At 40.9% G+C, this 14,661-nt stretch overlaps 1 protein-coding gene across 1 annotated transcript in view; it reads right to left on the reverse strand.

Annotated features, from left to right (window-relative positions):
* The window catches only part of SACM1L (SAC1 like phosphatidylinositide phosphatase), a 38,814-nt gene that overhangs the window by 4,305 nt on the left and 19,848 nt on the right, over positions 1–14,661 (reverse strand). Inside the window, exons 6-18 of the mRNA XM_048510706.1 lie at positions 14,119–14,178; positions 11,713–11,746; positions 9,276–9,377; positions 8,186–8,271; positions 7,930–8,016; positions 6,703–6,771; positions 6,535–6,614; positions 5,492–5,590; positions 3,919–4,057; positions 3,481–3,550; positions 3,308–3,380; positions 2,273–2,366; positions 417–509 (exon numbers count right to left, since the gene is read on the reverse strand). Of these exons, the coding sequence (XP_048366663.1) occupies positions 417–509; positions 2,273–2,366; positions 3,308–3,380; positions 3,481–3,550; positions 3,919–4,057; positions 5,492–5,590; positions 6,535–6,614; positions 6,703–6,771; positions 7,930–8,016; positions 8,186–8,271; positions 9,276–9,377; positions 11,713–11,746; positions 14,119–14,178 (1,086 nt within the window). The remainder of the gene's footprint in view (positions 1–416; positions 510–2,272; positions 2,367–3,307; positions 3,381–3,480; positions 3,551–3,918; positions 4,058–5,491; positions 5,591–6,534; positions 6,615–6,702; positions 6,772–7,929; positions 8,017–8,185; positions 8,272–9,275; positions 9,378–11,712; positions 11,747–14,118; positions 14,179–14,661) is intronic.

A 14,661-nucleotide genomic window follows, 5' to 3' on the forward strand; every position in this document is an offset into this window, starting at 1 on the left:
TCGCAGCCCTCCAAAGTTCCACCTGCTCCCAATGTCATGATCTCTTCCCTTGCTTCCTTGAGCTACTTCCAACCTTCTTTCGTGGCTCATCAGGTTCATTCCAAACTCAAATTAAGGAACCGCTCAGGTAATATTGCCCACTTCGCACCACTCCATGGGTAGCGAAACTCAGAATGAGCTTGTGTGTTTGCTTTCTGCATGCATAAAGTGACAAAAATGAAAGACTCCTGAGCTATTTCAACACCCCGACCCAGGATCCTGAATGCGCTATCTGAGCTGGTTCCAGTTCAATCTGTAAGGACACAGGTAACCCCATGTTTAACAAAGATAACACACTATATTGCTAGTCATCTGAGCATCATTTCAGTGATGTTAGAAATGTTACAAAAAATCTGATTGAAACTTCTTTTCCTTACAGCCAAGAATTTCCAGTCTTTCTGTACACGAAAAGGACTGACGGAATCTGCTTCATCCACAGAATAATTTCCAAGAAACAGGTCTATTGCATCCTACAAAAAAAGAAGTCAGAAGTTTAAAATTAGGTTCTGTATCTTCACAGGATTCTGGAAGTTTCTCACAGTAAACATTGAAAACAGCAACACTATCATCACACAACCAAATGTACTAGTAACTATCATAAACCCAAGTAGTATACCAAAGCCTTACCAACTTAAATCGACAACTTTAAAACTAGCAAGATGATTAAAGAGACAAACAATACAAACCACAAATTGAAAACTTTTAGGAACAATACTGGCTGTTGTGGGTTTTCTGGGCTGTGTGACCGTGGTCTGGAAAACCCCCAACAGTCAGATTTTTCTGGCCATGAAAACCTTCAACAATACAGTTAGGAAAATAGCCTAATTATTTTGGGAGACATTTCAAAAGAGAAATGCTTTCATTGATTTCTGGTATCCATCACTGAGGGCGAGAGTTCTAGACTGAAAGAAAGGATATGTGCCCACCATCTCCCTTTATGCAAGGCCAGCCATAGAGATTGTGGATGCTCCCAAGAGCTCAAGTTGCACGCATGTTCTTAGGGCCACAGGTTGTCCCTTAGTGTGAGGCTGTGGCTCAGAGGTAGAGCACTTGTTTGGCATGCAGATGACAGATTTAATCCCTGGCATCTCCACTTAAAGGGACCAGGCATTAGCTGCAGAGCCACCGGCAATCAGACAACACTGACCTTAATGAACCAAATGGTCCAATTCAGTATATGTCAGCTTCATGTGTTCAAAAAAATGTATCATGCGCCAAAGTCATTGAGGGCTTTAAAGGTCAATAACTGCACTTTGATTTGTGCATGGAAACAAACTGAACCGGTATCATTTCTGCAATATAGGGGAGAAATGGCCCTTGTGACAAATCCCATTTAATAACCGGGGTGTTCCACTTAATGCCAGAGATAGTTTCCAAAGTGTCTTCATCAGCAGCTCCATAAAAACCTGATATTATACTAGTCTGATCTGGGTGCTTCCAAAGCACAAGTAGCTAAAGCCAAGTCCAGAGCCTGTCTGTACTATGGGCAATTCCAGTATAAAAAGTTGCAACCTCCTTGCTGTGTTTTAACTTGTTTTTGTTGCTGCTGCTGCTGCTGCTGTTGTTGGTGTCTATGTATGTGTTTGTTTTTTCATGTGAGAAAAATTATTCAAAAGTTGTGACCCCCTTTCTCAGCCACTCTTTCCTCACTTGACCACACCTCCTCAGCAGCTAAGAAATTGAAGTGTGCTTTCGCCCCCACTGCTATGGATTAACTCTGCCTGATCTTCTTTAGAGGCTTGATGTGATTAAATAAATAAATGACACTAACAGCTCCACAAACAGAAGGGCAGGACATTATTGCCACACACACACACACACACACACACACACACACAGAGGCCCTGCCTCCTTCTTGATCTGTATTGCCCAATGAGCAGTGATCCCCTTTATCCTTCTTTCACTTGGCCTCTGCCTATGCCCAGGACAGCTCTCCATCAGCAGCTTTGCCACAGTCCTCTTCTCCCTCACGCACACGCCTCCTCCTCCTCCTCCTTAAGACATATCTAATGGAACCTTTTCCATGCCATATGAGTCCTGCTCCAGTTCGTCATTTACTGCCACTCTTCTTTCTTTACACCCATATCACATACTGGAAGTCCCCACCCTTTCTCCTACTTCGGAATTCTCCTTATCAAATATGATTAGAACAAAAAAAGTAATAAACAACACATTGTCGGTTCTCAGAGAAACCAACAAAAACTAGTAAGCGTGAAGACTGGAACGTTCTTACCTGTCTAAAGCCGTCGGAAAAGTTGTTCTTGTAATAACGTATGAGCGACTTCCAGCTATCCATTACTAGACCCCACTGCGTTCTCTTCCCAGTTCTAAATTATCATAAAATAATAATTATATTATATTATAAAATAAAGTAAGCATCTCCGAGGAGAAATTAGAAAAGATCAGTCCTAAATACTTGAGGGTATCCAAAAAAGAATTCAAAACAGTCTTCTTCCATCTGCCTCTCATAACTTTGCTGGAGAATCAGATCAGGATCTGGTCTGAGGTTGGCAGGTGTGGAGTTTTTAAGTGTTCTTTCCCAAGAGCCAAAGTACAGGCTTTGGGTCCTTGAGAAAAATCTGAAACTTTTTGGTATTTTATGACCACTTTCCTCTTCAGAGGCTCAACCCAATTTCTTACCCTATCAGACCTTTAGGTAAGCAACTAAGTATTGCAGAGCCTGTGGTTGACCAAAACAGATCTATTGCAAGACCCCCTAATTTCAAACAAAATGCAGTCTACTAGCAGTTAACAGAGATAGCTTTTATTGCTCTACATTTGAGGCTTGATTTTTCTAGGTTTTTTAAAAAACCTGGTTAAACTTTTGCAAGAAGCTTTGAGAGCCCAATTTAGATGGTTAAGTGGAATCTATATTTTAAAAATAACCACTGTTCATCCATTTCCTTTGATACGCCTGTGTTAGATCATCAGGCTACAAAAAGGGAGAGCCGCTTTTAAATCTTCACGGTTGCAGGACACATGCGGAGTGGTTGGTTGCCAGCCACTTTCTGTCAGCCCAATCCTCCCTGCCAGGGTTGTTGTGATCAAAATTTGGGGGGAGGGAGGGGGGTTTGGAGACCATGCATGCCACCCCAAGTCCCTTGGAGGAAGGGAGGACAAGAATTTAATAAGGAGGATTTACTGTTTACATTTGGTCTATAACAACTACAGTAGCCCACTTACATAAGTGAATACTAAGACACTTGAAGTGAATACTAAGATACTGATGATAGCAACAGGCTCTGAAGCAAGATGGGCTCAAACTTGCCTTGTATAGTCTGTCTTTAAGGCACCCGTTCCAGCATACTGTTTGGCACAAGCGTTTGCATTGTCGGCCCATGCTGTGAACAGAGAACAGAAGCTTTAAGTGTACATGCTAAAAGAGGGAAAGCGAACAAGCAGCCCCTCGTGTTCTACCAGGCAACCTGGACAGAAACCTACCATTTTTATACAGTTTTTCAAATTCTGCTTGCTCTTCGATTCTCTGACCGACATGTAGCACACCCATTCTCTACAACGACAGAAGAGAAAAGACCACTTAAACATTCATTAGAAATGTAACATTGTAGTTGCACGTGGATAAGAGCATTTTCTGTCTGAAAAAGCCTGTTCTCCTAGTTCCAGCATATCCCCTTTCAAAGGTGGTTCATTCTGGGAGGGACCTAACCAGCTTTCACACTCGATCTTGCCCAGTTTTCTCTGCCCTGAAAGCCCTGTCCTGCATTGCTTTAGTTCTCCAAGACGGCCTCTGAAGGACAAGGCAGGACCCTCCTCCCTTGTGCCAGAGAAGGGCTGGTAGGCTTCGCACCCTCCATAACCCACCAACTTTGTGCCTTTACATGGATTTGAGAGAAAGAGAAGCCCAGGAAGAATCTCAACCTGCAGTTGTGCTTGGAGAGACCGGCGGGCCAGAAGGCTCTGAATCACATTCGTCCGATCCAGGCAGTCCATACAATTACTGCGGAAGATTCCTTCTTGCTGTATTACCACCTTGCCATCCGCATCAACCAGAAAGTAGCTGAAACACATAATGCAGCTTGGGTCAGAGAGCACAACTCCGCACTTACTACACGCAGGGTCACTGCAGTGCTGGAAAGTTCCTACGGCTGTTAACGCTGATGAAACAAATTGATCTAAAGTATTCCCACAGGCTTCACAGGCTTACCAAAAGTCAATATGGGGGAAATGGATTCTGGTTGAATTACTGAAGTTGTAAGTGGCTAGCCATTTAGATCCTATGTTGCTTTGACATTTGACAATGTTTTCTTATACCCGACATTTTAGCCAGAAGTCGAAGAATTACAAGCCACGTTCCATGACTCCACACAAACCTCACCTAAATTAACTGTGGTCTGGGCTAACATCCTGAAACACAAGCAGAAGAGGGCAGCACTCAATGGCTGGTCACACCCTGCTGCATTGAACCATCTTGGCACTGATCTAACGCAGTTGCGACTGAGCCCCGTTTAATGCTGCTTTCAACTATACTATAGGACTCCATTTTCTCTTATTTTGAGCTGTGCCAGGGGCATTTAACAAAGGAAGAAAGATCAATTCTGTCTTTTAGGATTGCAGATGCTCTGATTCATCACCTTGGCTTTTCTAGCTTCAAGGAATTCTTGCTATAAAAGTTGGTCTTTCAGCATAATGGAACTTTGCAAAAAGCTCTGTGACACCCACACACCGCCTAGGTTTACACGACCTTTATAAGGAGGAGTTTTATTAAGTAACTGCAGTTAAATGCTTCATCCTGGTCTGCCAGCAGAATTGAAGGAAGATTTAAACAAAACATGAGGTGGTACCTTCAGACACGATTATCTCCAACTGCTCTGCAGCTGCAACATTCTGATATATCAGGGAAGCAACAGTTTAAAAGAAAACGTTTTCCTCTCTGACTAATGAATTCCCCCTCCCCAAAATCAAAGAAGTTCCTTTCCACAGGAGATACTTAATTTAATCTTAACAAAACAAGGATATAACTTTGATCATTGTTAGCAGTTAACTGAAGGGAATTCAACAATCAGGACATTTAAATAACTGCCAGCTGAACAATCAATTGCGACAGTATTGTGTCTCGTTATTTCATACAAGTCTCGTCAAATTTGAGAAGTGCATCATGCAATAGACTAGATCTTGAAAAAAGCTGTGTGGCTTTTTTCAAATGTTCTTTTACATGAGCTGAGCAGAAAGCCTCTAAAGCTCTTTGGAACCCAGAACTAGAAAAATTCAAAAGGAAGTGATCTCCAGTGACTCTCAACAGAATTTAAATTCAAGTAAGTGGTTTTGGATTACAGCCCAGATCAACGGAACTTACAATATTACTAGAACAATGCAATTTTCACTAAGCATAAAGCAACATTTTATTACAGGTATGTGCTGTGCATAATCTAGTTATTACGTAACTTCTACTAACCACAACAAAATGCCTGCACACTGCAGTTGAATATATTACCCAAATTCATCTTGTTGTTCAGCTAGCCGATCCAATAAAATCTGCAGCCGATCCCACCTCATGTGACTGCATTCTTTATGGAAATCAAATGCTACGTATCTGGGACAGAAAAACACACACACACATGAGTTAACGTACTCACTAAGGGCATTTCACTTAGCAGGAGACAATTTTCTGCTAGAAGCAGTGAAAAGATAATAGCTGATGGAGGGGTGTGTGTGTGTGTGTGTATGTTACTGAACTAGAAAAAGCACCCAGCCCGTTGCCCACCCAAGACAAATTATTTAAGACAAACTTTGTCAGCCTCATTTGCAACACAATGTTTCCATGGAAATAACACTTATAGTCTCCAGAAACAGGTCTTTATCTTCACGTATCTCAGACTATTAATACAATCCTAAACACAGTTACACTTTTCCAAGTCCACTGACTTCAGAACAAATCCACTAATGTAAATCAATGAACGGTGTACCTCTGCTTAGGACTGAGAACCCCCTCCTCCCACATATACAAACATTCCTAAAGTTATTACCAAATGAGAAGCCACATCAAAGCAGTACTGCAAACCACAATCAAACACTAACATCTGGGCATCACCCTGCAAATTCACCACTCCTACTGCCATAGTTCCTTGGAGGACTTCCACATCATTCCAGGCAGACAGATAGCTTCAATGTCTTCTGCACTCCTCTTCCAGTCCAGCATTGTGAGTCATCATTCTACTGTACAGATCTCTCACCTTTAAGTTCTTCATAAAGGAATAATCAGAACTTGCCCATGCCCATTTCAGTAAAGGGACAGAGCTTTGGCTGCTATGTGCCAAGCTGGGAAGAGCACTTTCACTTTCTAGGGGACGGGGAGGCAAGTTTTGTCCCTGCTCTTATGTGGCTGCACATCTGCAAAGCAGCTAGATTAATTCAAAATCCTGGGAAGGGGACCCCATGCATCTCCCTTAAGCATGTTAATCACACAGAACCTGACTATTCAGTTTTTTGTACAGCCATTTCCAATGCTAATGCAAACACTTTTCACTTGACGAGTACCTGACCATTCCGTTTGCCAAGCTGTTTACCATTTGTGAGAACGTTTGCTCAAGAGGCTTTTCTGAGCCCTTTTGGTTAACCTGTGGAACAAACATACACAAATTACACACAGTGGCAACAAATGCACTCCTTTGAACTTCATTCCAGGTATACAAATTAAGACCATACCAGATTAACAATCACTTGTTTCCCATAGCTAATAATCTGAGAGTCAAAGTGTCTTTGGAAGCCATCCATCTGAAAAAGAAAACAGTACATATATGTACTCAGAGTATTTTTTTAAAAAAATCACATGTATTATAAGCATCCTTAAAGGAGGGAATAGGAAAGTTGCTCAATATTGTGAAATCATAGCAGAGTTCTTTCAAAACCAATCCAACAAGTCATTCTACTTACAAGTGGATTAAACACACTGTGCATAATTTTCAAGAAGATGGTAGATGTCAAGATTACACCTAAATGCGCTCAGAGTAGTTAAATCCTAACCCTAGCTAAGGTCTCAGTATTTCCCCTGCCCATCTTCTGCTTCTTCCAGTTCCACAAAGACACTTGTTTGCTCTGTCTCGCCAGGCTGCTGGCTCACCTGCCCTGAAACCAGGGTGATTTTGTGACACCTTTAACAACATAGCAGGCCACCTCTTTGAAACACAATGCCTAGGGCTACCGAACCCGTGGCCAGTTAACACACTGCTGGGTGCTCAGGATATTTGTAGAGTTTTTTGAAGAGTGCATGTGCTCAGAGATAACAATGATGGAACTGTTACTTGTACATGAACAGCTAACCCAGGCAATGCACTACTTTAGTGTTAAGTCCTGACACTGAGACACCTTTGCTGGTACTCATGAAGTGGTCTAAGAATGGTCAGAGCAGGCTCTGGCTTTGGTACTGATTAGCTCCCCTTTCAAACAGTGCGCACATCCTAGTTGGATAAGAATTGAGCATTTTCAATGGGAAGGCTTTCCTCTTTAGTTCTTGCCAGGTTGCGCTAAGCATCTCTCTCTTGAACTACATGCTGGTCTGGTCTGGAGTGGTTGTTTGTGACTCAAACAGGGATGCATAAAAGAAGTACATGGCTAATATTGCCATAATATTTTAGTGAAACTATTTCTCTACTGAATGAGCATCTCCAGAGCCAGACAGAAAGATTACAACTAACACAGAGATCTTCATCTATTGGATTTAATCATCAACATGGCTTTTTAAGTATACTTCTTGAAGCTTGAAATCAGTCCTTTGCAAAACCAAGATTTTTGCCGCCTTCAGAAAACAAATTAGCTTCCCAGGAAATCTTAGGGGAGGCCACACAGGAAGGCATTTTCCCTCCTTTCTACATAAATACAGACCAGACTGTGCAGTGACCCATCCCATCAAAAAACAGGGAAATATGAACATACATGATTTACTGATTTGCTGATCTGTGGCTTTGGTTTATATTTGAGGTTTGGTCTCTGTGACCAGAAGAAAGGAATTGATCCACGTGTCTGGAAAACAAACCGGGGTGGGGGAGAGGGGGGGAGACAAGGTGGTGAAAACCTAACTCTGAACATCAGCACAGGCTCCTCTGAAGAAAAGAGGGGCCAAGACTACTTGCTTGCCAAACAAAAGCTAGTTGTGCAATCCAATATAAAAAAAGGGGGAGGGGAATCCTACCTGAACAAAAGAAGCTTTGCTCCCATTGTAATGCGCAATTTGTTCTGTTTCTACAAAGTTCGCCGCGTGTCCTTCTGAATCAATACCTAATATGAGAAGAGAGTCAAATTAGATGTATTGTCACAGGCTTAATGGCTTGATTCATCTCACAGTGATGGGCTTTCCGGGTTATGTATTTGTGGATCTTGTTCCTAACGTTTCGCCTGCATCTGTGGCTGGCAGCTTCAGAGGTGTATCACAGAGGAAAGTCATAACAGACTTTCCCCTGTGATACACCTCTGAAGATGCCAGCCACAGATGCAGGCGAAACGTTAGGAACAAGATCCACCAGGTCACGGCCACACAGCCCGGAAAACCCACCACAACCAATTCAATTAGAGCTTGTTACCTACAGCCCCAGCCTTCTTTCAAATCCTAGCCATGCATTATTTCTACATGAGCTTCTATTACACACTTTGATCAAGAAGAAACTAGAAAAGTGAATAATATCAATGAACTGCCTAAAAGACTAATGGGACAATTATGCAGTGTTTTGTCACTTCTGGAAACAATGCCAATGTATTTTGAGAGAGTGTTAAGCTCCCCCACGTGGCACAGCAGCCATGGCAAGAGGAAGGATCTGGCATTCAAAGGGTACAAGGGGCATTTGAACATCTGGGCAGGAATCCTATCTCCTCTTCTTATCAATTTTTAAAATATTTTTTGCCTTCCACTACTGAGATCAAAATGGCTGAACAGAACCCTGAATTATGGGAAGGAGAGAAGAGAAGGCTCCTTGCATGAGGTCACCCAGTTCATTTTGAGCCAGGTGTGAAGCTCTGACATTGTTGTTTCCAGATCCAAGTCATACTTGGCATTGGAAAATTGAAGGTTTAATTTACCACTTCTTCACTTTAGCTTACATCGAAAAACAAAAAATTAAATGCAGCAGCACAAAGTTTGCTGTTTTGCTCAAAACAAAATAGCTTGCATATAACACAAAGGCAACAAAATCTGCATCTGTCTGTGAAGTACCAGAACAAGATAGCTATTAACAAAGTGCCAAAAGAATGACTTGTTTCATACAGCGATTGCACATTTCTTGCCTTACCTCTGACATAATAGCGCACACCAGCTCTGAAACAACTTCTTCGGGAAATAAGAATCCAGTCAAAATATTTCCCATTAATGGAGCAAGAATACATCGTAATAACTGATAAAATGCAACATGTTAAGGAATATATCTGGATACACACTACAATGATACATCACTCAGAATAAGGGGTAACAATTACCAAGACATTAATGTTACGGACCTGAAGAATACATCTTCTCTGATGGGAACTTGATACCAAAAGTTAAGAATCAACAATTAAATTAGAAATATCCACATGATTTTAAAGGGGAAAGTACTATTTTGCTTTGTCTGGGAGAGACAGCAGGAATAGGGGACATCTGTTTTTCCTGTATTTCTAGTTCAATAAAGAATTTTAAAGAGGATAATGAGAGAGAGAGTTTTGTTAATGTAAAAAATGCTTGACCTATAATGCAGATACTGACAGCATTACAGAGAAGGTAGTAGTTCTAGATAGTAATTGACGCATCTTTGAGGAAAATACTCAAAAAATCTAAGTAGCTACAAGGATCATTTATATCTGTGCATGCTATAATTAATATTGTATGAAATCAAGAAAGAACAGAAGCATTGGCAGAAGAAAAATAAATTATCAGGCTTAAAGGTTAAAAATGAATCTCAGATGCACTCTGCTGAAAAACAAAATTGTCTTCAGCTGCACCAGCAGCAAGGAGGCAGTTGGATTGTTAAAAGAAAGAAGGAAGGAAAGGATTGCTAAAAGGAAATGGAGAAACTGTAGAAAGTGAATGAATTATTTGTAATCGGGATCACTTTGGAACGTATTGGAAAGTACAGTCACTAGAATTTGTTTTAGGGGAGGGTGAAGAAATGAATCACACAGAGGTGGAGATATTTCAGAGATGAAAAAAATTAAAAGCAGCAAGTTATTATTATTATTTTTATTTATTATTTTATTCGATTTTTATACCGCCCCATCCCCGAGGGGCTCTGGGCGGTGTACAGCATTTAAAACAGTATAATTAAATAACATTTAAAAGCAGCGATAAAAACTCCCAATGCATTCACAAATTACAGCCCAAAGTTAGATGTAGTTAAAATTCAAGATATAGAGTGGCGGCCAGCGGTCTAATGATATAAAAACCCTCCCTCCCGACGATGAAGGGGGGGGCATGGCGAGTCTCAGTGATGTAGTTGTAGCCCAGATGTTAAGGGCTAAAGTTAACTGTATTGCATACATTGAGAGGTCTCAAAAGAACTCAAATGTTACTACCGATCTGCAAACAAAACTAGAAACTTAGCAAACAAACTAGCAAACTATTACGCAGTAGTAAAGCTAGCACTGACTTTTAACAAGAGATCCTGAAAGCAACCAGGAAGTTACAGTTAGCCCAAGATCTGTTAGATATAAACTGGCAGAAGGCACTATTAAGTATAGAATTATTAAACATATGGAGGAACAAGCCCTGCTGATAAATGGTGAATTACAGAATCCATGCCAATTGTTTCACCAGCATTTTAGAATTCTTAGTGGGTGTTCACAAGTATGCGGATAAAGATAATATAGTAGACAGTACACACCCCCACATTTCCAAAACACTCTTAACTGAGTCCAAAGGCTCCCTGAGTAATCTTAGAAGTAATAAGATAAGAAGACAGGCCTTCTTGTGGATTAGAAACTGGTTAAACAGGAGAGGACTGGAGTCAAAGGACAACTTTCACAATGGAGAGAAGCGAACAGTAGTGTTCTATAGGGATCTTTATTAGGGATTGCTTCTGTAACCAGATTTGCGGATAACACCAAATTAGTCAAGACTGGAGCTCCAAAGGGTTTGTTTGAACAGGTCAGTGAGGAACAACATGAAAAAAGAGAGTGAAATACAATCAAGAATATAGTTATGCACATTAGGAATTTTGCCAAAAATCTACATATTCGTTAACTTGAGTCTAAAGTGGCCGAGAGTGACCAGGAAAGGGATCCGGGCATCAAAAGTGAGAAAGCGCATGAAAACATCTGTTCACTGTGCAATAATTGAAAGTAAATTTAACATCAGGGGACATTAGGAAAAAGACTGAAAACAGCACAGCCAGTACTGCAAAATACTTGAATAAAATCTTTGGTGCAGCTACAGTTAGAATGCTGCATTGTTTTAGTCAAGTGCACACCCATCTCAAAAAGGCTATCATAAGAGTTCAAAAAGTTGCAGGACAAGCAAGTGATCAAGTGGAAAGGCTGAAGAATTTGAACTTTCTTTTACACTCTCCACATTAGTCTAAGCACATAAGCCCAAAAGCCTGCTTTAAGTTTTCCACTTCCACTTGTACATTGTGAAGGTATTTATCCGCATTTCAAGCTTACTTTGCGAAATCAATGCAGCGGCAATATGTTCACACAGGCACATACACACCAAACGTTAACCAAACAGTACTATTTGGCAGAATTAAGAAAGGATACATCCATGCAACACTGGTGTAGCAAACCTATGAATCTGCAATACACACAACAAGAAATTTGGCACAGTAAAAGAGTCACAAAAATCAACCAAATATTAGTCATTGAAAATACCAATGGTTCGGGCTATGGCATTTTATGATAAAACAATGCACTGCACATTTTCAGGGTCATACTTTCAAGAGAATGCACTCTATTTATATTGTATGTATTGATTAAAGAGACCTGCTCATACCGTACACGCTTACAGCCTTAAGCCTCAGGCAAGTACAGTATAATTGCCAAGTTTATCTATTACAGTGCTTTATGCACATTATGTCATAGAACCGCCTTACAAGAGAGAGTTATCAGTCCCATATTGTAGACAGTTGCAAAGCAAGGAACGTAGAAACTTAAAGCCAACAGGTACCTAAGTGAAAGAAGAACCCTTTTCTGTTATAAGAACACTGCCTCAAAATGGGCATTGACACTCTTTTAAGGCATTTCACTTAGCCGGCACTTAATTTGGGTATGGGGAAGAGTTCCTGGTCACCTAGCCAGTCAAGGCCCAAGGCGAAACTCCAATCAGGAACTTACTGGCTCATCTTGCACACTCAGCCAGAGCAAGGAAAACGGAACAAAAGGCTGATCCCAGTTAAAAGCCACTGAATAATCAGAGTGGGGGTTATGCGAGAGTAGCTGTACTCTTTACAGAGGCGGGATTTTTCAGTTTGGCAAAGACCACTGCAGGATTACTTAGTCTTAACAATCGATACTCAAACTAGAAAGAACACTTTTCCCCATCACTAAAGATAACACAGCAATTTATCGCAGTTTTACAAGCTGCTATTCAGTGAAACCAAAAGTCTCAATGAATTATTTTAGGTTACCAACAGCTGCTGTGGAACTTCTCAAAGACATTTGTCACGTCTCTCCAAAGAGATCAAACATTTTACAGCTCTCATTCAAATATACTTGGAAAGGACATTATTATTATTAATTTAGTTTGCTGCCTATCTGTAGCTGAAAGGAATGAGGGTGCTAGCTGAACTGAGAACTATCTGTTCCGTCTTTGCCAGGAAACAGTGTATCTAGCATGCATAATTGAAGACTATTCTTAACAAGCCACCTAAGACGCCGATTGAATGAATTTTGTTCCACACAGCTAAACAGGCTGGCATAAGTTTAAGTTAACATTTCAGTTGGCAAAAAACCCAAAAGTGAATCAGAAGGGATATCTAGTGAGCCAACATTTTATGAAGAGTGTACAAGCAAAGAGCTCTTGAACTCTCACAGGCGTGTACTCAGGATATAGTTTTAAAACAGAAGTTGGGGTGGGGTGGCTGGAGGAATCAGTCATCTACCCTGTTTCCCTGAATATAAGACATCCCCGGAAAATAAGACGTGGTAGAGGTTTTACTGAAGTGCAAAATATAAGGCATCCCCCGAAAGTAAGACGTAGCAAAGTTTTTGTTTGGAAGCATAACCGATGAACAGAACACAGAAAAATAAGACATCCCCTGAAAATAAGACATAGCACATCTTCGGGAGCAAAAATTAATATAAGACACTGTCTTATACTAGGGGAAACACGCTATCTGTTTTTAAAACTGCTGCTATAACATGAAGGGACTCATTCTCTTGTGCCATTCTCTTCCAGCCTTAGTTACCTAACAATTAAGGCAGGTTTCTTTGCTTCCATCTATTTTACCTCACTGAGGGGCAACAGCCTTCAGTTTTCTGGCCTGACTATTCCCAGCTAGTCTTCTTTAACAACCTCCATCATCAAAACTGTCCTTCTTCACATCTTCGCTCCAGCCCACACAGATCCTAAGTAAATTCTGTCGTAGCAATCATAGTTGAAGCAGCAGAAATAATGACAGCAGCTCCATGGAAAAGGGACCAGACCCAACCAAGAGAATGAACTCTATCAGCAGAGTTTCAGATAGGGTAAGATTTTCTTACTCTCCTCACCTTCAATTGTTACTAGCCCTCTGTAGCAACTACATGCAGCACAAAATGCATACACTGCATTATTTATTCCACCTCACCAGAATATTAAACAGTCATTTGTAAGACGTTACATTGTTAGTAGGGCTTCTGCTTCAATGTGTTTTTTTTACAGCACTGTTAGTAGACAACGTTGAAGATGCCAAGTGTTATCACTGATTTCTCCAGGGGTAAGAACCATGGCTATAGCATCAAGAAGATCTTTTACTATCTATATTTCAGAGACTATAACCAACTAGATCAGCGGTTCTCAACCTGTGGGTCGCGACCCCTTTGGGGATCCAACGACCCTTTCACAGGGGTCACCTGAGACACAAATAATGTTATGGTTGGGGGTCACCACAACATGAGGAACTGTATTAAAGGGTTGCGGCATTAGGAAGGTTGAGAACCACTGAACTAGATGATAATAAGCATTACCTCAGGCTGAGCAGCAAATTCTCTAAGAAGATGTCCATTCCATACAAATCGTGGATCTGCCTGTAAGAAATTGAACCATGGAATAGAATTACAACACAAAGCATCTCTTTTTCAAAAAATGTTTTAAAGAAGTTACAGAAAACCAACACTGTTTCGCTCGCACATAAGCTTGAGAGACATATGGGTCTTTTCACAGAGATAATCTCTTGGCTCACAAAGTTTATTCCTGAACCGATTTAAAAGATAAAAAGTTGCGTCGCAATACTATCTTTACGCTGCGATTTGTATGTTACTTCTCCAGAGAATTGCTCAAGGTAGCTCACACTTTGAATTGTGCCTGGAAGCAAATCAGCAGCCACAGCAGATCATGAAGTCCAGGGGGAAAGCAATTCCCATTTCCAGCCCAACTGCGGCATTTTGAACCACTTGAAGCTACCAGGCAGTTTTCAAAGGTAGTCTCACATGAAGTGTGCTGAAGTAATCTAAGAGGGATGTGATCACAGCATAGATCACCATGACCAAATGACACTGTTCAAGCACTTG

This window comes from Sphaerodactylus townsendi, linkage group LG11 (assembly GCF_021028975.2).
Source record: "Sphaerodactylus townsendi isolate TG3544 linkage group LG11, MPM_Stown_v2.3, whole genome shotgun sequence".
Lineage (NCBI taxonomy): Eukaryota > Metazoa > Chordata > Lepidosauria > Squamata > Sphaerodactylidae > Sphaerodactylus > Sphaerodactylus townsendi.